The following is a 21,260-nucleotide window of genomic DNA, read 5'->3' on the forward strand; positions in this document are numbered from 1 at the left end:
GCTAGATGACCTCCAGAGGTCCCTTCCAACCTTACCATTCTATGATTACTATGAAGACTGAAAAAATCAGAAGAGAGAGCTGGCCCTCCCTCGCTGGACAGAGGTAAAAGGTAAAAATTTGGAGGGAGTTTTGCTAAATCTCACTTTAGACTATAAGGGCTCTCTATAGGCTTTCTTTACAGCCTGTGAGGAAAGAGAGTTTTCTCACAGAGGAGCAATTAAAGTTAGCTTCTGCTCTTAAATCATGCTCTGCAAGATTTTTCCATTTGAGAGAGAAGTTTGGAACTGAAGGATCAACCTGCATTACTTCCTGACTGTAAAAAACTCAGGTTACAAGAGTCCTTGGCAGTAATTATCAGTAATTATCACTAGGGAAGTGCCTCTTCTCTGTCACTTGGAATTCACAACAGTTATGCACACCTTTATCACCAGTATGCCCAGTTGCTGTAATTCATTCCTGATTGGTTCTGTGGCTTTCATTTGCTCTTAAGGACAAAGTATGAAGCCTTCTGCATCCTGCCTGTCCCCTCTACTTCAAGGCCTTCTGGATCAGTCTAGACCTGAGGCACTGCTGTGATCGATCATCTCTCCCTCTTTCAAGTGTACCAAGTCCAACATGACTGCCCTTCCTTTCCATTCTTCATGAACACAAAATGTTCTTAGTCTGGGGACTGAAGGGAGGTCAAGTACACATTTGTACTCTGTTTCAAACCCTTCTCTAGCTAAACAAGGCTGAAGGAGTGTTACATATTTGCCAAGAAGAGGTGGAGAGAATTTACCAAATTACTGATTTTGATGTCTTTTCCAACTTTTCTTTCTTTCTTTTTTTCTTTCTTTCTTCTCTTCTTTCTAATAGTGGAAACTCCACCCCCACCTTACCATGCAAGAGAAACTTCAGGAATCCAAAATGGGCGGTCAATGGATGCAATAGCTGAAAATCAACTAGTACTTTCTTTGTCCCATGGAGGTAAATCTGCCGATGGAGAAACTGAAAGTAAATAACTATTTGTACTATTTCTCAAAGAGAATTTGTTAAGCAAAAATTATCAATTAAATGTCCAGTGAACTTAGCATCAGGTTTCAGACAATTTTAAGGCTAAGACTGTGTACCAGACCCATCAGTTGGCTAGCAGAATAGGACGATTTAAGAATTCAGTTACTTAAGTAGGGAATTACAAAATTTAGACTCTACTTGCATGCATTAGCAGCTAAAAACTGCTAAAACTCTACTTGCATGCATTAACAGCTAGAAAACTGATAATTAAAGCAAACACTATTTTCTAGACCGTAAAGGTAAAGATACCAAATCAAAGATGGGGAGGGTATATAATACGAAACAGCACTACCAATACCAGAAATGATTTCTTTATCACCTTCAGTTCTGGGTTTCATGCACTTTAAAGCTTTATGTTTAGAACTGTTCTTATTTTCAAATTTATTTTAACATTACATTACCGTCTGGCTAGAAGATGAAAGGACTTGTTGTAGTGAAGCACAAAGAGATTTTTACAGAAGGCCAAACTCTTTGCCCTCATGTAAGTATGCTTTAGGGAGAGATGGCGTGGATGGCCAGAATAGAAGGAACTGGGAATGAACAACACACACATTAATTTGCATATTAAAAATAATGCAAGCCTTCTGAAACAATAATGAACATGTATGTATCAGAGAAGTGGAAAAGGAAGATGAGGATAAAGGTGCTAATAACATATGGATATGTAGAATGGCCAGATAATAAGCAATTTTCAAGAACCAATATTTTTAAATAAATAGTCCAGAGACTTTAATCTCTGCCACCTTTTACCGTCTTGGATCACTGGCCTAGCGAATCTTAGTTGGAAGTTTACTAGTGGTTACTCACAGAGGTGCTCTGGGAGGAGGGGTCTCACACGTGTTTGTGGTAGGCAGGCAAGATAAGATTTCCCACTAATTCCTGTAGGACAAAGAAGACTCAGAGATTTTCTTATGTTACTGAGTCTTTCTTTGTCTTTGAGCTGGAAAACCCGGGCAGGGGTGGTTCCAAAAGAAATGGCCTTGCTGACATTTGCTGACTACAGTCCCACATGGAAGCAGAAAGCCCAGAAGCATGCAAAAATGGGGGGAGGAAGGGAGTGATTGATTACTTCTGAACTTCAGCATTTGGTATCAGGCTGAAGGCTTGGCTCAGTTTTGACTTGCTTTGAGCCCATCTGTCATCCGTAGCTCCTTCTGGTGTGCAGAGCAGATGTATCCCTTACTATTTTCAGTGTAGTGATTGGGCTCTAGTTCAGCAAAGAATGTCAGCATGTGCTTAATTTGATGCATTATAGTTACCACTTTTAAGAACAAGTGCGACTCCTTAGAGGCTTAAAGCTAAGCTGATGCACCACCCTTTTGCACATTTGAGGCTCCAGTTATAAAATAAAATAGAGGCAGAAGTTGCTGTCAAGATAAGTCCTGACAGAAGTGACTATTTTAGGTGAAGATCCCTTGGGAGGGGGTGGAAAGGAGGGAAGAAAGGAAATGGAGACATAGAATGATTGTTTGAAAAAGTATTATTGAGACATAAGCAGCTGATTAATTTTATTTCCTACAGACTTTCGCCCTGTTTGCTATGAGGAACCCCAGCACTGGTGCTCAGTTGCCTACTATGAACTCAACAATCGGGTAGGGGAGACTTTCCAGGCTTCCTCTCGAAGTATCCTTATAGATGGATTTACAGACCCCTCAAATAACAGGAACAGGTTCTGCCTAGGGCTGCTCTCAAATGTAAACCGCAACTCGACTATAGAAAACACCAGGAGACACATAGGAAAAGGTAAGAGGAAATCCCTCCTTCTTGGGAATATTCAGAGCTTGAAAGAAGTGTGTATTACATTAATAGATCTAGCCAATTTGTCAGATGTGCATGTCTTAAAACCAAAGCTCTGAGATTACATCTGAAATAGAAGAAAAGCAGCGGATTCTTTTCTGGCTGGATAAGAATCAGCAGAGTAGCTTCTTACAAAAGCTATTTACTTAGCCACTGAAGAGAAAAATGTTGTTTATAGTTGTCTAATTTAGCAGTATGTATTTTCATTTTATTTATTAGGGCTTCTGGCCACTGGGAATATTGCCATTGAAATGCCACTAAAAGGATAATTGCTGGTGCCTCAGGGCTGGTTCTCCTATCACCAAATAACAAAGGGAGATGGATGAAACACTTAGTAGTTGAGTTATTTAGCTGAAGAACTCTGCAAGAGTTGCCTTTGGAGCTTTTTTGCCCTAGCAGCTTAAGAAAGTCAGTCCAATCTGATTCTCTGTCTCATCAGCTTCTATCTAGTAAAACTGATCTTGGATTCTCCTTCAAGCAATTCTCCTTGTATGCGCTAAGTCTAATTTACATGCACTGTGCACACAGCATCATATGTTGAGACCACTCCTGAAGATGCACGGCTGCACACACTCCATCCCAGCTCACGAAGGCTGCGTAGGCCCCAGTATTCTCCCAGAACTTTGCACTGTTCAAGACAGTGAGTCAGAAGCCCTGTACTGGCCACTGCTCTGTGCAGATGAAATGTTGCCTATTCTGGTATATCCAGTCTAGACTCATTATCTTGCCAAGCCAGCCTCTCACCAGTAGCTGCCTGGGAATGGATTTCCCACTGGACTAATTAACTCTAATTGTTCCACTCCTATTATCTTGTCAACCTCACCTCATTTCCCAGGCCTAGAGCAGTATTTTAATTGGCCCTTGATAGTCTAGTGTTGAATGACTGAATATGAGGAAGGTCTGAGACAAAATGTTACAGACAACAGTGAACCTGAAGGCTAGTGCAGGAGGTGCTGCACTTCACAGAAATGCTGTACTTACCTCTTGCCTTGTTCTCCAGGAGAACACTTCTAGTACAAATATACTATGTGAAGTGAGTGTGATGCTGCAAGTGTCTATCAGTGGTTTGTTGCGAGCAATGTAAATGAGTTGTCCGTCTAGTCCTGACTTATGCAGAGAATAAGGCAAAGTTTCCCTATCAATGTTTTCTCTCAGAGGATTAAATCAAAGCTGAGCCCAGCCTCCCCTAAGTGAGAAAAAAATATCAGTCAAAGTTGTCATCTGAGGAAATTACATCCTGTAAATTTCTGCCCCCAAAATGAAAAGGGCAGAACAGGAAGAAAAGAGGTACATGCTAATGGTCCTCCTCCATTCAAATCTGAAGATCTGTCTTCATTGATTGAAAGTCCTTTTAAGTCCTATGCTAGGAATCTGCCCAAGGGAAGGGAGCAGGTTGCCCAGAGAGGAGCTTAGAATATCTGAGATCCTTCATTTTACTGCTCTTCCCTGTTTATGCAAATCTTAAAAAAAAAAACTTTTTCAAGTGGAATAGAAATGGCACCAGCACAGACCTGCAGAAGAGAGCACAGCAGTTCCAAAACTCTGTAGTTCAAAGGTATTCTGGACAGATGAAAGCTACTGAAATGGATACAATTGTCACAAGTTAACAGGGGGAAAAAAGAGTAAGTAAACAAGATTAGCTCAGTAGGATAAGGATATGCGATTGAATTGTCATCTAGTGTATCAGCGTGAAATAGTTTCCTGGAAATACCACATCAAAGCTAAAAACAATCCAGAACACAATGCAACTTCTACTAGCAATTGGATCTGTTTCAGCAGTCAGACTTCAAGGACAAAATGGGGACTTCTGATCAGAATGTCGCAAAGATGAGGCAACTTGGGGACTGCTGAATCTCCAAATTTTGTAGAGAGTGATGAAACTCATTAAAACACATGGACACTTGATATGATCTTCTATAAATATTCAGCTGCTTGGTTTCCTTGTCAGTACTAGTCTTCAGTGAATGAATAGCAGAAGACCTGAAACGCATGCTGACATATCGCTGCTGCTGTTTTTAAAAAGTCCGCAAGGAAAAGAAAATTGTAAGCTGTGCTTTCAGAAGTGACTTTGGTGCTTTTGTTTTTTTCTGAAGTTAGGATCTCAATATGTTCTGAAAATCCAGCACCTTAAAGCTTCTCACTTTAACACCCTAAATCACTAATCACGTCTGTAGATTCGAAATGTGGCAAATATTTATGTCCTTATTCTTCTCTCCCTACCTTGCGTTCTCACTTAAACAGCTTATTTCAGGAATTAATATGGACCCATCAAGGTCACCTAGGATGATTTAACTTTTTTAGTGTATTTTTCTACCCCCTTTTACAAAAGGAAAAGGAGACACAGGTCAAGTAATAGCAGTCACAATGTGGAACACCACGTAAGTATCTGGAGCAGTTGTAGTGTTGCTGATGACTGGTCTCATTGAGCTGTAGTTTCACCCGTGTTCCCAGTGCAATACCAGCTTGGGCTGTGAGCCACACCCCGCTGTCACTCAGATCTAATGGGAGATCTTGTGGGTACACAAAAGTAAAAGTCAAGTGATGGCTTGAGGACAGACTTTAAGGTTTTTGTCTGACTCATTTGGGAAATCTATGGGAGAGCATATTTTTCCCAGATCCCTTTCCTACTTAACCTGCTTTTCCCCAAGCCTTTCCCACTTCTGTTGAGAGGCTGGTTTTGTTTCAAGGATATGCTGCTGCCCCTTGTCATGACCACAGAGGCATGAACGGAGACTGGGAAGATGTAGTCAGTCTTTTTGTATGAAAGACAACAGGAAAAAAAAACAAATTAATCCTGAATTATTAAAGCACAGTTATCATTAGCTTTTCAGGCAGTCCACTTAGACTCTGTGAATGTGTGCATTTATGTGTAAGGCTTTGAGCTCTGTACCTGGGAATAGAGGAAGGTTTTATTTTTATTTATTGGTGGTTTGTATGAGAACAAAGAACTGAAGTCTTTTGACCACAGGAGGAGTTCATCTCACCTAATAACCATGGGAAGGTTAAATGTGGAGGCATCTTCAGAGGATGACTGGGCCCCCTTCAGGGAGTGGTTTCATGCACACTTCTAAACACTCTAGGTCCCCATTGCCACTCCTGCACTGATGACTGCAAATAGATTAGTTTTTATTTGGTTCAGCTCCCTTATGCAGGTGGTTGCCTGGCCCTCAAGCATTGCTGCCTTCCTGAGCGCAGGTGTGGAAGGAAGCAGCAAGGGCAGGAAAAGAGAGCTTTTTGAGCACCAGCACAGACTTAGATCAGATTAAGCTGACAGTGAGCCTGCGCTCTGTGGTGGATGGAGTGAATCATCTGGTGGTGGTGCCTCTTGTCATCTATCAGCTAAAGAAGGAGTCTACACACTTAGCTTACACTGGACCCCTAATTTTAAGGTTGCTGAATTTAGCTGAGATAAATCCCTCACCAATTTATGTACATTTTTGTGGAAGCAGTCATCCAGAGGGGAATCTGAGTCCTTGAATGGATAGAAGTGCTTCTATCTTTATTTCCCCAAGGCGTGATAAAAATAGGAGAGTCAGTGTTGGTAAGTCACTCAAACACTGAAAGGTCCACAAGAAAATCAGTCATTTTCTTGTTAAATGTTGCTTTGAATGGGATCTGGTGAATAAGTCGGGGTCATGCAAATGTGGTTCTGATGTGGTGGATAAAACAAAACACAGAAAAGCTGTTTTTAAGTGCACACCAGACCATGTTTGAACTGCACGAGATAGCATCCTGTATTAAGGAATAGCGTGCAATGAGCTGGGTCTTAAGTCACAGTATATAAGCTCAACAAGGAAAACAGATTTGGATATGTAATGCATAACAGATTTGCTAGTTATCTGACAGTTTTGGTCCATGCTTTGTATATGTTTCACATATGTTTGACATATATGTGTATGTGCGCGTGTGTGTGTCAAAAAGTATCATGCTAGTGTATTAAAAAAGTGAGTCAACCTTCACTGAGTAACAAAGCAGAACAGCGCATGCCAAGACTTTTTTCTCCTATGCCAATACTTTGAAATAACATTTTTGACAATTTGCACTTAATGTTTGTGGGTCTATCTTGTAGATATGTGGATATACACAAATTTTACTGCCCTTTAAAAGGCAAGATACAGGCACTGACTGCCTAGAATGATCCTGGGCACACAAGTCTATGCACACAAGTAAAATAATCAAAGAATTACTGGCATAAAGCTTATTGTGAACAATGTAGAAACAATAACTGTTTTTTTTTCCTTTTTGAGGTGTTCATCTTTACTATGTTGGTGGAGAGGTTTATGCTGAATGTGTGAGTGACAGCAGCATTTTTGTGCAAAGCCGCAATTGTAACTATCAGCATGGTTTTCACCCAGCCACTGTCTGCAAGATCCCCAGTGGCTGCAGCCTCAAGATCTTCAACAACCAGCTCTTTGCTCAGCTGCTTGCCCAGTCAGTCAATCATGGTTTTGAAGTGGTGTATGAGCTGACCAAGATGTGTACTATTCGAATGAGCTTTGTTAAAGTAAGGATGTTTGTTTTGTCTTCTCTTGCATTTCTGAAAAGGTGAATCCTGTCACTTGCTAACTTTGGTGCAAAGCTAGACTTTCAAATCCCTCCCAAGTGGAGAGCAAGACATTCAAGCTGCAACTAGCAATTCAGACTGCCTGTTTTCCAGCATTGTCTTACACTTTTAGGTGCTTAAAACTAGCAGATACTTCTGTGGTCAACTTGGAAGTTTCCTAGAGTCCAAAATTTAAGTATTCCTTAGGCAAATGTGGAAAACAAGCAGAGACTGGATGGTGATGTTGTCCCCACTGATTACATAAAAAGTTCAATTTAGGTATGCTTAGCATATGATGTCGCAGCACATACCCTAGGCAATTCTTGAGCTATCCCTTTGTTACTGGTTTGCAATAGAGTCTGGTACAGGCACAAATCTGAAAAAGATGTCCTTATGCCACTAGCCAATTTACAATCTTAACATTACTGTAGACTGGCAGGTATGGGCTCAGTCAGGAAACACTGGGTCCTCCTTCAGCCTGTTGGGGATTGACATTGTTTGCCACCTTTCTGCTCCCTGGCAAAAGATTAGTTAATTCCTTAATTAATTAATTAATTAATTGCTGTTGATATTCACACTGGCCAGACCCACTGCCAGAAAGGATCCTTACAAGCAAAATACAAAACTCAGAAGAACCACTGACCTTCTTCTGTTATCTGAAAGAGACAGTAGGCCACCAAAGCTATTACTGTTTCCATGTCTTTGACCTTTTGCAATCTGACTGCTGGGTGTGCAATGTATCCGTCTTTGTGGGAGTTTCTTAAATCTTTTGAATGTCATTCTCTCCAGAAGGACATTTCTTGACTAGCTTTAGAACTAACAATATACTTTTAGTATCTGTGGTGTCATCTAGGAGACTGGTGAGTATTTCAAGATTGCTTACTCTATGAGTGCCCTAGACTCTGACTTCCTACAGTGCTACTGGAGAGAGTTAGGCAGCAATTATCAGCCTGCATACTAGAGAAGCTGCACCATTAGAAACCCACTAGTCCTGCTTAGGTACTGACTGTAAGAAGTGGCTTTAGTGTAGCCTTCTGTCTTGCAGATTTTGTTGTATACAAATGATTGAATCAAGCTGACTGAATTCACATCTAAAGTACTACAAAATGGCTTGAGGCTCAAGCCCAGTTCCCCTACCTCTTGCAAAGTGGAAGAGTTCAGACCCAGGCAGCTTTCTGGCTCTGACTCTTTCCAACTGTCCTTGGGGACCCATTCTCTTAACTATCTGAGAGCATTAAGAATGCCCTGTAATTTTTCCTGTGAGTCCAAGCCAAAATCTCCCTGCCCATATTGTTTTGTTCTTGAGAAGGAGCGGACATCTTGTTCACATGCAAGCATTAGGGGAGGAAAGAACATAAGAAACCCAACAAACAGCATTTTCTTTAATGGAAGACATGAATTGGTGTGTTGTTCGTAAAGGCAGTGTAGCCAGTTACGCAATATTTTCATTATCTCGGCAACTCAGGGGCAGTCTCTTTGATGTGTTATCTGCCTCCAAGCCCAGTGTGGCAGCAAAAGTGGTAGTGTTGATGCACTAAGTAACACTACTGCTGTATTATCACAGTGCTTTGTTCAAATAATGGCAGTCACTAGAGTGCCGCAGGCACCAGAAGACCAGTGCAAGAAGGAGCTATTTCAAACCTTTTCCCATGACCTTTGGAAAGGGGCTATGCAAATCTCATCTAAATTCTTTCTTCCTGGCCTGTAAAAACTGTTTCCTGTATTCAGTTTACCCAAATTATTTCTCTCCCGAGGTGTAAGACCTGTTGGGACAGGAGTGTCCCTGGGGTGTTGGGGGTGCGTAGTGGAGAGAGGACAGTGTTGCTCGTCGGAGCCCCAGTATGTGCCACACAGCATGAGTCCCCAGACACAGGGCAGTCCTGTGCTTCTCTCCTCTTCTTGACCCCACACACCAGGTGCTGCTAATCTCTTACTGACCACAGAACAAGTTGAGCCCAAATGCTGGAGACCCTATTGCCTGTGCTACAAATGCATGAGCTACCAACCAGGGAGGCAGAAATGGTAGGGACAGAGAGTCGTGAGAAACTTGCCCAGACTGTCATTTTCTGGAGATAGGTTATAGGATAGATGGAGAAGATGCTCCTGTTTACTCCCATGCTCCTTGTATGCGCATGCAGCAACTGGGAGCAGCAAACATAAAGTCAGACAGACATGGGGTTAGATTTAGCTCAGTTGGTTAGACTGTGGTGCTAATAATGCCAAGGTCATGGGTTTGATCACCATATGAGCCACTTGTTTGGAATTGCACTAGATGATCTCCAGAGGTCCCTTCCAACCTTACCAATTCTATGATTCTACGATTGTGTTAGCAGAGGCTGCTGAATTTTGATCCACAGAGTGATGTGGACAAACCTAACAAGCAGGTTGGCTGGTGCCCCTTCTCTGCAGGTGAGGCAGCTCAAGCACAGTGCAGAGAGCCAGAGTCAAGTCCTGAACCCAGACCCTCACTCCCACAGCAATTTGCTCCCTATTAGCCCCCATTGCTTTCCATCTCAGCACTAAGAAGATGACACAGCAGGCTTGGCCCCTTCTCAGTGTGAGGAAACTCACGGCTCTGGGACATGGCTAAGCGCCCGTCTGAAGAAGGCTGTTGCCAGCACAAGGTGGGAAAGGCTGGCAGTACCCACAGGGTTTACTCCCATGTTAAGCGAGTTCCACCTCTGAGTTCCTTTCAGCCCCAGGGATCAAGGACGCTACCTGTGGCCTAGGGAGGGCCTTAATTTACAGGCCAAAGACATAGGTGAGTCCTGAGCTCACGGCATTTTAACTGTGGGAAGCTGCAGTTGGAGCCTGAGGTGGCCACAGGGGCAGCTGCGCTGGGGGAAGGCAGCTAGCCATGTTTTGGAGCTGCCAGCAGAGGGAGATGGCCAGCTACCAAAAGATGCTTGTAATCTGACAAACGACTTGCTGCAATGACTGCTGACTTTTGTCTACACTGAACTGCTCAGAAGCGTGCAGGTTGCATTTGTAACATGTAATTACTTTTCATCCAGATTTTTCCATCCTGCCAGGCAGATTCGCTGTTTTCACTCTGGCCATGTATCTTCACTGCAGCTGTGCGTTATCCCCCTTACAGGCAGAAGGCCAACTGCACTGATTTAAAGATTGAGAGTTTTCTGCAAACATTTCCAGAACATTAAGGTGCCTAAAAATAAAGACATTTTCTAGCCTCATAAATGCTCTGCAAGTCAGAAAAGTGTTGCCTGATTAAAAGGACTCTGGGCTTTGGTGGGCCTATATCTTAGTCTTCTGCTTTTCTGCCCCCTGTTCACTATTAAATAGAAAAGGATTTTATCCAGATCATTTATTATGGCATCCAGTTCTAATATTGTTCCTGGTTTTACAGTTGGTTGTTTAGAGAACTGGATTCTAGCAATCTCAGTGCTCTGAACTGATGAGCACACGCTCTAATTTAGGTATGTTTGGCAGGCATTGGTTTTAATATATCTCCATGTATTTTTTCACAACAAAAATGTCTACCCTTCTGACCAGCACAGTGATAGGAAAAGCTCAGCTTCTGTGATCAGTCGCCCACGGATTATGAGCCTCATCCTGAAGTAAGACAATATTTTGCACATTGCCTGGTGGAAATTTGAGTTCTATTTCTGTAAGAGAGACAGTCAATTAGCTGTGAGTCTTTAGGCTGTTAATTGAATCTCTCGCATTGCTATGAAACTGGCTATTCCCAGAATGTGATACTGTGCGCAAGCACTAGGAATCCAGAGCTTCTGTATTTGGGCTGAGGTAAGGAGACCAGTAACTCTACTGAGTTTGATGGTGAATGTGATTTCTTTTTAGTAGTTCTGTGCTCAGAGAAATATCAGCTGTCTAGCTGATCAAGTCCCATCACACGTTATTGCCCCATCACACTATTCGGGGGATTCACACAGGTGGTTAGAATTAATATATCTAGCCAAAACTGGCAGAGTGGCTGCCTTCTGACACTGGGCTGCCTTCTGACACTGCCAGCACCACATGTCCGTCTTCTGACAGAAACTCCATATCCCTTATCTCCCAGAAAGAGCTGGAGAAATTATTCCAAGACTTCCCACAGCAGAGATACAAAAGCCAGGAATTCCTATGTGAAAAGAAGCCATGTTCAAAGATAGAAAAATGATGGAAAATGTCTGTACATAAGTTGAGTTTAAGTTAATTCCCCACAATACATGGAGAATATTGCTTGAAGTTTCCAAAGGCTCAGCTAAATACCTAGAAATTCTAGAGACACAGACTCAGAAGATGATACATCTCTATCAGTGAATAGAGATGCACCATTCACAGTGCTAAAGTGTTATGACAGGGCCTAGTATGCTTTTGGTTGGTGCCAGACTTCTTTACTCATGGTGCTGGGGTTAAAATAGGAGGGAACCATTCCCAATAGGCTGTTTGCTGGCAGGCACCCTCTTTTCAAAATTAGGAAATTTTCCAAGCTGAGAAACAGGCAAATTCCATGCCATTTGGTCTCAGCATCTGGAAATATTGCTGAGTATATTTAATTTACCAGTGTAGTTTACCTTTAGTGTCCCTGATAACTATGATAACAATAACCTTAAAAAAGAGCAACATTTTGAGCAAAAATTTTCCTTAAAACAGAGCATTAAATCTTGGTAACTTGGATGATGGGCTACCTAGAGTAGTGTTAGGTCATCAGCACTGGTGTTGTGATTTAACATTTTTTTAAGACTCAACTCTTTGGTTCTTTGATATTTTTGTAGGGCTGGGGAGCAGAGTATCATCGCCAAGATGTTACAAGCACACCCTGCTGGATTGAGATCCACCTGCATGGACCATTGCAATGGCTGGACAAGGTGCTGACACAGATGGGCTCACCTCATAACCCCATCTCCTCAGTCTCATAAGAGTCATCTCCTGAACTCCCTTAGGATGGATGCTATTGCAGGCAGTGGCTTATAGAATTCCCAGTGAACAGAAGCTTCTATATGTAGATGTATGTAGATGTAAATATATCTATACATAGTCTACTCTCCTATTTTTTTCATGCTATGTTTTGTGGTTTCTAGCTACTCTGATGCCAGTACAGTAAGTTTAGAAATTCAGGTATAGCATATCTGTTCTCTAGTACAAAATAAGCCAAATTCCTGCAAAAGTGTCAAACATTTCCTATGAGCATCAACATTTGCCAGCCAAGCCAGTAAAAGGTGAGAATTCTCAGCCCTTCTGTGCAGACTCAGAAACCTGGCTGTAGCTGTTCCTAGTAGGTGAAATTCACCCCTCTGCAGGCAACCAAAGTCAGATCTCTCTGCACCACATATCCATTTTACATCCTAATTTCAGGTCTAAAAGAGAACCTTAAGTGGTGCACAAGATGTATGGATAGAGATGACTTTTTTTCCAGTGATCTGAAGGGCTAAACAGCAATTCCAGTCTGTCTCCCTATTGCAAAGCATGAGGGGACAACAGATCCTCTGAGGAGCTGGGACACCCCTGTCTGCCATAGGATTTGGCAGGAGGAAAGAGCCCTCAGGACACATTCAGCACTGGAGCCTTATCAGAGCATTCTGGACAAATCCAAGTAGTCTGATACTGTTGACACAGTAGTGTATGGTACTGCTGCACTGAAATATAACAAGCTCCTAAAACAAAAGAAATTTTGAAATATATCCATGTATGTTTAAAAATTAACTTCCAGTGCTTTTTTGCAAAGTACATTCATATTTGCATATGTATCTGGCATGTAAAATGAATCCTATCCATTATACAGTATTGATGTAGTTTGTTTTAAAGGTAGGACTATCTGTAGTTAGACTACTGTGCTGATATCAAGGGTACGTCTAAAAGGGACTTGAACTGTGATTCACAAAAGGGAAATGAAGCATGCGTTGAAGAACTGAACAGTTAGTTTATTATCTATCTTGGGAGAGTCTGTGTCGAGAACAGGGCAGAACAAGGAGCCCCACGCTCACAAAGTGGAAGCAGAAGGAGGTGGGAGTCAGTCTTATCTATGCCATGAGCTGTGCCAGTTCTCAGGATCTAAGTGCAACACTTACTTGGGCTTGATGCCAAGGGGTTCCCGGCCAGTCACTTTGCACATCCTCATGGATGGTTTCTCATCTTAGATAGATTTCATCATACATACATACACAGTGTCTTTGCCTCGCCTGTATAGGATGGTGGCTTAACAAACAAGTGAAGAATGAACTGGTGCACAAAAACCTTCTAAAAAGCTCCTTGTCTGTGGTTCTTCAGTAAACAAGAGACCTGTTGCCCACACTCTCAGCCGCAGAGCCACCCTTGCAAAATGCTGTTCACCTGGTAGCCTTTTCTGAGGGGGCAGGTGAAACACCATAATATGTTGATGGTCTCCATTACCTTGCTGAAAGAGGAGGATGATTTCTTTCCAGGAATAGCAGGCCATCTGAAATTGTTTTGCTTTAAGGACCAGAAAGAATGACAGCTTCTCCAATCTCACTCCTTGTTAGAATACACAAGAAGTATATAAAAAAAACCCAGAATTTTATTTTTTCTTCTCTTCTTTTCTCACATGATACCTGGTGCTACACATTTTACTGTATAAATTACAAGAGGTCACCTGAAATCTTCTGGTACATCATAATCCAACATTCATTGGAAAGACTTTTCATATCTTTTAGAAGCTACCTGTTATGAGGTGCCACCCTGTTACGAGATGGTGATTACAAATAGAAGAATAACCAGCAAACTAGCGATACTTCCCTTGAATGCACCCTCAACTGCCTCTAGCATTATTAGGGCACAGAATGATAAATGATCATTAAGTTATAGCAGTAATAGAAAGTTTTATACGAAATGTGTATAAATGAAGAGCCCTGTTCTGTCACCATTTGACATCGGCAGTGTAACCGTGGGATAGGAAAAGCTTTGCAGCTGCAGCAGTGAAACTGGGTAATAACGTTACACAGACATTCCAGGCATGCCATTTACTGCTTAACAAACTTGAGGGATGTTGGTTTGGAAACAGACATTTTCCTCAGCATCCTCAGTGTCACCTTATTGAGGTGCTGGTAATGTGGATTTTTTTTAGAATGTTGACTATGCACTTACATCAGCAAGTTCTCCATATTACTTCTCCCTTTTCTTTCTTGGTAGCTGAGGACAGAGAAAACTCACTTCCTCTATCCAGGATCTAGTTCTGTCCTTTATCCTAGACTCTTCCTTGCCTTCTAGGCTTCAGCTAAGAGACAGAAACTGAAACCTCCTTCCCTCCTACTAGAAAGGAGCTTAGAGGTTGGTTTTAGACATTTCCAATCTTCCAAACTTTCATCTTCTTCAGAGAGAGCAAAGGTGCACCAGCTTCTTGGCAACTCCAGAATTCAGTTTCCTGTTGTTGCTACAGAGCAAAAATGGATAGTCAGCGAAGGGAAAGAGGTATTTTTAAGGCATCATTAATTTCTTCATGAGGTGAATAATTCAAACAGGTCAAATATATTGCACTCTGAGTCTGTTTATGTCTTCCCATCAGCTAGAAGGGGAACTCAGGGTCACTAGCTCAGGTATGGACTTCTACATTGGACATATTCAAAAATAGGTGAGATGAGTTCTAGGAGAGATGTAGTAGCTTTGACAGCCTGGCAACGATGCTTGCACAGTAAGTAGGTGTTGTTTAAATAGGAGATGATGGATTCAGAGCAGCTTTTCCTTTTCTGTATTTCTCCTCTTATGGTAATCCTCATACAATTAGCTCTTCTGGCTTAAACGACTCTACGCATGCATCTCATTAAAGATAGTCACCTTAGTTCCCCTTAAAAGTAGAGGGACAGGCAGTTCTGAAACATGATCCTTCTCACCTAGTGTGTGCATTAGGATGAGATGAATCATTCAACTATTTGCTGAAAGATGGATCGAAGCACCCAATTCTGGGCAATCAAAGCCAACAACCATCTGTCTTAGAGCTGTTAACCTCGAAGAGGGTTGTCATTACTGTATGCGCTGCTTCCAGTTTTGGTGACCTCTGTAGGCTTTAGTCTTAACCAGGCCAGCACCATTTTATGAGACATTTTTACACAGTAACTGACAATTCCTTTCCAAGGACAGGGAAGAGCTTACAGTGTTAAAGCCATGTGGTAACAGTGGATCTAGTGGAAGTAGATAGGAAGATGATCTCTGCCCACATAAAGCAAGGATAAAAAAGATTCATTTTCCTTCCTTTTTGAACAATATCTTTCTTAAAATCTCCTCTAGTATGTGAACTGAGCTCAATTAAAATTTGAGTTTTCTCATACTTTAAGAAATTTTGTATCTCACTGTAATGTCTCCCCATTTTAGGAGGACTTTCTGCTGAAGGGTCTTCATCAACCTATCAGCTTGTATTAAATTTAAAGCATTTAAATGCATTCATAAATACTCAAGCTTTTGAGATGGCTTCCTGAGAGATTTAAAAGCTACTTACAGGGATGCTACTTAGCTGAAAGCATTTTTTTTTCTAATGTTTTTTGAGCAATCAACATTTCAAACCTGCTAAAGAAGTTCTGCTACGGAGAAGTACCAAGCATCAGCAGGCAGTGGTGGGAATTTGATCAGCCAGTGGCATAAAGCACATTTCATCTTGGTACTCAGATCACTTGTTTTCCTATTAAGAGATCCAGAGAAGACTACTTAATTGCTGGCAGTTCTTCGGTAGCAGCAGTATTAATGTGTCCTTTGCATCCCGAGGTGACTGAAGCAAATCTGGCACACTGCATGAAGCCATTCATTGGTACTGTTTCTCTGACTGCTTAGTCCCATATTATAGTAGACAACCAGGTATGTTATAGCAATGACTGTAGCATTCTTGTGCAAGAGTGGAGCATGTGTGTTGTCTCCCCAGCAAACCCTTCCTCAGAGACAACCCAGCTAGCTATGCTTGATGGTGTTTTCACCCACAGCATGTCCAGGTAAGCCTGTGTGCTTTGAAGGCAAAGGCTGAGCTGAATTTTCACAAAAGGAGAAGGGCTCTACAATGTACTTGCTATATTGTAAAGCCACAAACATCTTTACTCAACATGATTATTTCACGTTCTGCCTTGCTCAGTCTGAAGGATTATGTATCAGCAACATGAAGGGGAACCATGGCCCTGAGTAACATCAACTGGTGTCAAAGAAATTCCTTCAGTGTCTCTAGCAGGTACTACATCAAGACTGTCAGCCCTCTCTAGGTGCTCCCTGCTTTGAGTAGGGCATCAGACTAGATGCCTTCCAGACGTCCCTTCCAACTTACTTACATTAATTATTCTATGGTTCTACATAGAGATTCAATAATAACAGATTGCCACAGGCAGGATCTGTCTACTAGCAGAGACAGACAGTTTCAGGCTGAAATATAAACATCATCAGCTCTTTCTGCATGAGTTCGGTGCAGGGCAGAGCTGCTAGATATTAGTGTTCTCTCAGTATAAAATCAGCAGTGTAAACATCTCTCACTGTAAACTTAATCATCTCCACTGCGCAACTCTTAAAATGGAGAAAGTAGGTTTTTGGCTGTAGCTTTATCTAATCTGCCATTGTTCTTCCTGGCATGCAACACTCATCCTTTTGTCTTTAAGTTCAGAAACCAGTGACTGAGGAGGTTTTAACCCCTCTGAATTTACAGAGGCAACTAAGGCAGCGACTCCATCTGCTTCTTGGTTGGATAGAATGATTTATAAAAAGGCTTGGGGGATTCTGAAGGCTCATTAGGGACTTCTGTGCTGCAACTATAGCTTTCAAGAATGCTTGAGCACAACATGATGGAAGCCAATGAAGGAAAGAAACATTACATCCTATTTACTATTCACCCTCCTCCCAACACCCCATAACCTAGCTCAGTAAAAACAGAAACAGACACAATACAACAGATTAATGAGTCATAGGGTAAAATAATTAAATGTAATTTTCAAAGCTGAGAAGTGCTGCCTAGAATATAGATTTGTACTATCATTTAGAAAGGTACTGAACATGACATGTGCTCTTCAAGCATAAGGAGAGAACTCCTTGCTTTGGAGACCTGGGAAACAGGCTGCTACTTGAACATCTGAACCCAAGCCTTTCTGGTTGAGAGGAAACTCCACTGAAGGGGTTCAGAAGGTTCTACAGAGGGCTTACAGTTCATAGTTGTTTTTTGTAGCCACAGATGCACTGAGAGGACCTGGGTGGGGTGTGGGAGCTGGCATATGACTAGATATGCTCAGTGATCAACCCTGGAAGTAACAAAGCAATTTGTGCTTAGGCAACCAGTATGCTCCCTGGAGCTTCTTACAGTCACGCCTAAACAAATCTTCAAGACCCGTTTCAGGAGCAGCTTGGAGTGCCATATGCCTTGATCTGGTGCTTCCTATTCACACTGCCTGGCTGGGTGTGCCAGCCATCTGATAAGCAATTAGGCATATTAAGGCAAATGGTGTCCCTATGATCAAGGGAGTAGGCTCTGGTTACATCTGGGACTGTCCTGTAAGATCACCTTCTGCCTTTCCACAGGACTGATGCTGAGTTCAGCTCTGGGCATCCATTCAAGGGCAGTACAAGCATTTCCGGTGCATGCTCCCTAAATGCAATTGCAGTCTGGCCAGCAACTGCATGACTGAAGGACGGATTATATAAAGGTTTCCTGGGCATTGCAAAAAAAGCAACCCTCTTCCTGCATAGGTGGGAGAGTCTAGCATCCTGAATCAGATGGAATCAGCAGAAGCCCTCATAGCCCAAGAAAGTTGGATCTCTTATTTAAGGAATAACATTTATAACAACTAAGAATGAAAGAACTAAGAATGAAAAGTGTCCATCCCTGAGAGTCTGTAAGTTGGTTTGGTAGACTGGTAAGTCTGGTAGAGTTGGTCCCATCTTGCGGTAGGGGGAGAGATTATATGAGTCTTTAAATCTGTGAACAAAATGCTTCTCAGCTTGGAGGCTTCATTGCAATCACTGAAAGAAGTCTTCTTCGTGACTGCTGCTCCAGGAGTCATTCTCTCTGTACCTTTCTGCAAGGTCTAGAAAGCCCGAGTGGGCAATACGTCTTTGGTCAGCAGAGAGAATTTGCCTTTTGTCTCTAGTGCAGATGACAGACTTTCGCGTGTCGTGCACCAGCACAAAATACAGCCTTTAGTTTGTATCAATCGTCTACTCAGAGAAGCTCCAGGGTGGCCAGGAGCATAGTGCAACATCAGATCCTGGAGTCTCTAAATACCATGCCAACGGTTTGCCTGGGGCTGCATTTTTGGTATGTTGCCATACTGATGCCACACTCAGCTCCACCTGGGCCATGGTTGCAAACTTGGTGTTCTGTACTTATCTGTACAGGTAATTAATCTACTTTGCAGGCCATGTCTCAAAAGGCAAGTTAGACAAAACCACTATGTCCTCCAGAGTCTGTTACTCTTCCATTATAGCCAATGTGAACATTTGCAGCTAATTGTGAACATTTTTTAGATCTTCAGTCATAGTGTTTTTATTATCCATGGATGCTGCTATTTTATATTCTGTGTTAGTCCTCAAATAATATTGCATATGAATAGCATAGGAAGAAATAGACCAACCAGTTAAATAATTTTAAATAGAGACCTCATGAGCAAAGAAAAGCTAGAAAACATTTGGTAAACTCTAACCCCTTGCACTTTCACAGTAGTGAGCACATCATCCGTTTCAAAGTGATTTTTTGATGCTACAGTGTGTTACGTCTTATTAATTCACAGTTATGTCCATGAGATGCTTTGCAAATGAGAGAGCAAGGGAACAAACATAATGAGGAACAGAGATAATGCACATCTAGATAAATTTTCTTCATTTATTCAGGCAATTGGAGTTCATTTTTCAATTATTTATAATACTTTCTGAGTACAAGTTAAATGTAGCACAGCATATTTTCTGCAGATAATGCAGTGTTAGCAATTTAATTCCTCATTTTGGTATTGCCTGTGCAGTGGGAAAACAAAGTGAAGAAACAGGCCTTTTTTTGTGGGAGGGTCAGTGAAGCCATAAGCATGCAAGGATTTATGCATTAAAGGGGCAAAAATAGTGGATTTGAGCAAGGAATGCTTTTCTTTGTTAAGTACTAGCTATCACAATCTGGTTGAATGAAAAAAACTCACAAAGAGTACGCAAAGATCTAATAGTATCACTTCTGCCTATGAACAATTCTGCCCTCGCGTTTTCCACCACAATCAAGGCAAAACTTCTTCACCATCTAGAAGATGGAAGTGAGGCTAAAACAGTGTAGATAACTGTATAAACAATGCTGCTTGGACTCTTGCCTCTTAAGAATGAAAAATCTCAGAGACGTATTTAGTTTCAGGAGCCTGGGAGATCAGGGCAGCTCCATAGTACTCAGTCCCATGCCCTCTCATATCAAGAAAAATATAGTAACTGCTTATCAAGTGGATATTTTCACAAACATTCCTCCTGTTGCATTTGATTTGAAGTATCCTGAAGTCAAGATATTTACTCTGATGTTTTAACGATACACTTTTTAACACACTCCATTTTCTTTGGCTGGAATTAATCTATTGTAAAAGGGATTATTCATGTCTTGTGTTTTACTGTTAATAAAGTTATTTCTGATTTGAGAAAGCTTTTTCTTATTCCCTCCTCCTTTTTCTCTTTGAAAGAGATTGGCCTTGATTGGTCCCAAGAGACTGGTCCCAGTCTGACTCCTAATGATTTTGAGAACAAGAGCATTAGAAAGTCTTTATTCATACAAATAAGTCTTGTGCAAGAGGAATCAGAGGTTTTACTCAGTAAGGGTCACAGGATGAGACAACATTTCCAGAAGAATGGGATGGTAAACACTATAAAATGCATTTAAAATTATAGCGCTATAAGACCTGCATGTTATAAATACTTTATATATATACTTTATATGCATCCCTCATCTAATTTCCTGCAGTATAGTTGAAGAATCAAGAGGATGTTTGGCTTATTTCCAGAGGAGACAGCACTGGTCCGAGCAGGCGCTTAGCACTGCCTGTAAAGCACTGAGCACTGTTCCTGCCCTGGGACAAGCACTGGGGTAGATCACTAGTGTGCACTAGTGTGTGCCACTAGTGAGAAGACCGTTTTGCAGCTGTGCAGGTCTAGAACTGCTCAAGGAAAAACAAAGGTATAGTAATATATATTACCAGTCATTGTTAGGGAAGTCAAGTTTTAATCTTCCTACAATTTATTATTTGTGCTCTGTAACAGAGGAAGCAGGATACATATAATGGAACGATGTGGACACCTGCTGGGTCCACGCACGATCTGGGAAGCACATTTGACACTGCCTGAGCAGGACAGCTCTGTTACCGGCACATCTGACGTTATGCCAGCCTCTACAACGTTAATACTACAAACCATGAGAAATACAGGGTAGCTTGGCCGCGCTGTGCTGAACATCTGTTTCATTTGTTAGTTCAAACTAACACATTCATCAGTGTCCTAACAAACACTCCCCGGGCACCTTTCCTGCCCTGTGCTGCCCCACTGTCAAAGCACACCGACTTCAATTTAGCCACATCCTCCTTCTTCCGAGAATGTCTGCTTAACGTATGGTAAGTAGTTTAAAGAAATTGAAGCTCATCTTTCTTAAACTAGTCACAGAACTTGTCCTGATAAAACCATTCAAATAAAATACAATTCCTTGATTCCTTGATCTAAGAATTCCCAAGCTAAGGCATGCGCACCACAATAGTACTGTTACGTTATCTGGTTAAAACCTAATCACAGTGAACATGGAGACCCATGAGGATCAGAGGAACCATGTGAGGTGGAGGAACACCAGTAATCCTCCGGTGAGAAAGGAGCACCCTGACTCAGCTGCTCCCCAAAAAACCACTGAAGGGGAATGACAAAACTGTTGTTTGGATGTGAAACTCACCCAGGAGTCGAGGAAGGAGACTCACTCCTTGGAAAGCCATGAAAACTAGA

The 21,260-nt window shown here is 41.8% G+C and overlaps 1 protein-coding gene across 5 annotated transcripts in view; it reads left to right on the top strand.

Annotated features, from left to right (window-relative positions):
* SMAD9 (SMAD family member 9) overlaps positions 1-19,892 on the top strand; it is a 43,074-nt gene extending 23,182 nt beyond the window's left edge. Inside the window, exons 4-8 of one of the 5 annotated variants that reach the window (XR_009957314.1) lie at positions 857-994; positions 2,576-2,797; positions 7,099-7,355; positions 12,131-12,363; positions 17,844-19,892. Coding sequence is in view for 4 of the 5 variants with exons in the window: in XM_062567103.1 (XP_062423087.1) it covers positions 857-994; positions 2,576-2,797; positions 7,099-7,355; positions 12,131-12,274 (761 nt within the window). In the remaining variant the exon portion in view is untranslated. Of the gene's footprint in view, positions 1-856; positions 995-2,575; positions 2,798-7,098; positions 7,356-12,130; positions 12,406-17,843 lie in introns of those variants that run through there. The other 4 variants (XM_062567105.1, XM_062567103.1, XM_062567104.1 and 1 more) reach the window with 4 other exon arrangements.
* Positions 19,893-21,260: the final 1,368 nt, after the last annotated feature.

The sequence above is a fragment of the Rhea pennata genome, chromosome 1 (assembly GCF_028389875.1).
Source record: "Rhea pennata isolate bPtePen1 chromosome 1, bPtePen1.pri, whole genome shotgun sequence".
Classification (NCBI taxonomy): domain Eukaryota; kingdom Metazoa; phylum Chordata; class Aves; order Rheiformes; family Rheidae; genus Rhea; species Rhea pennata.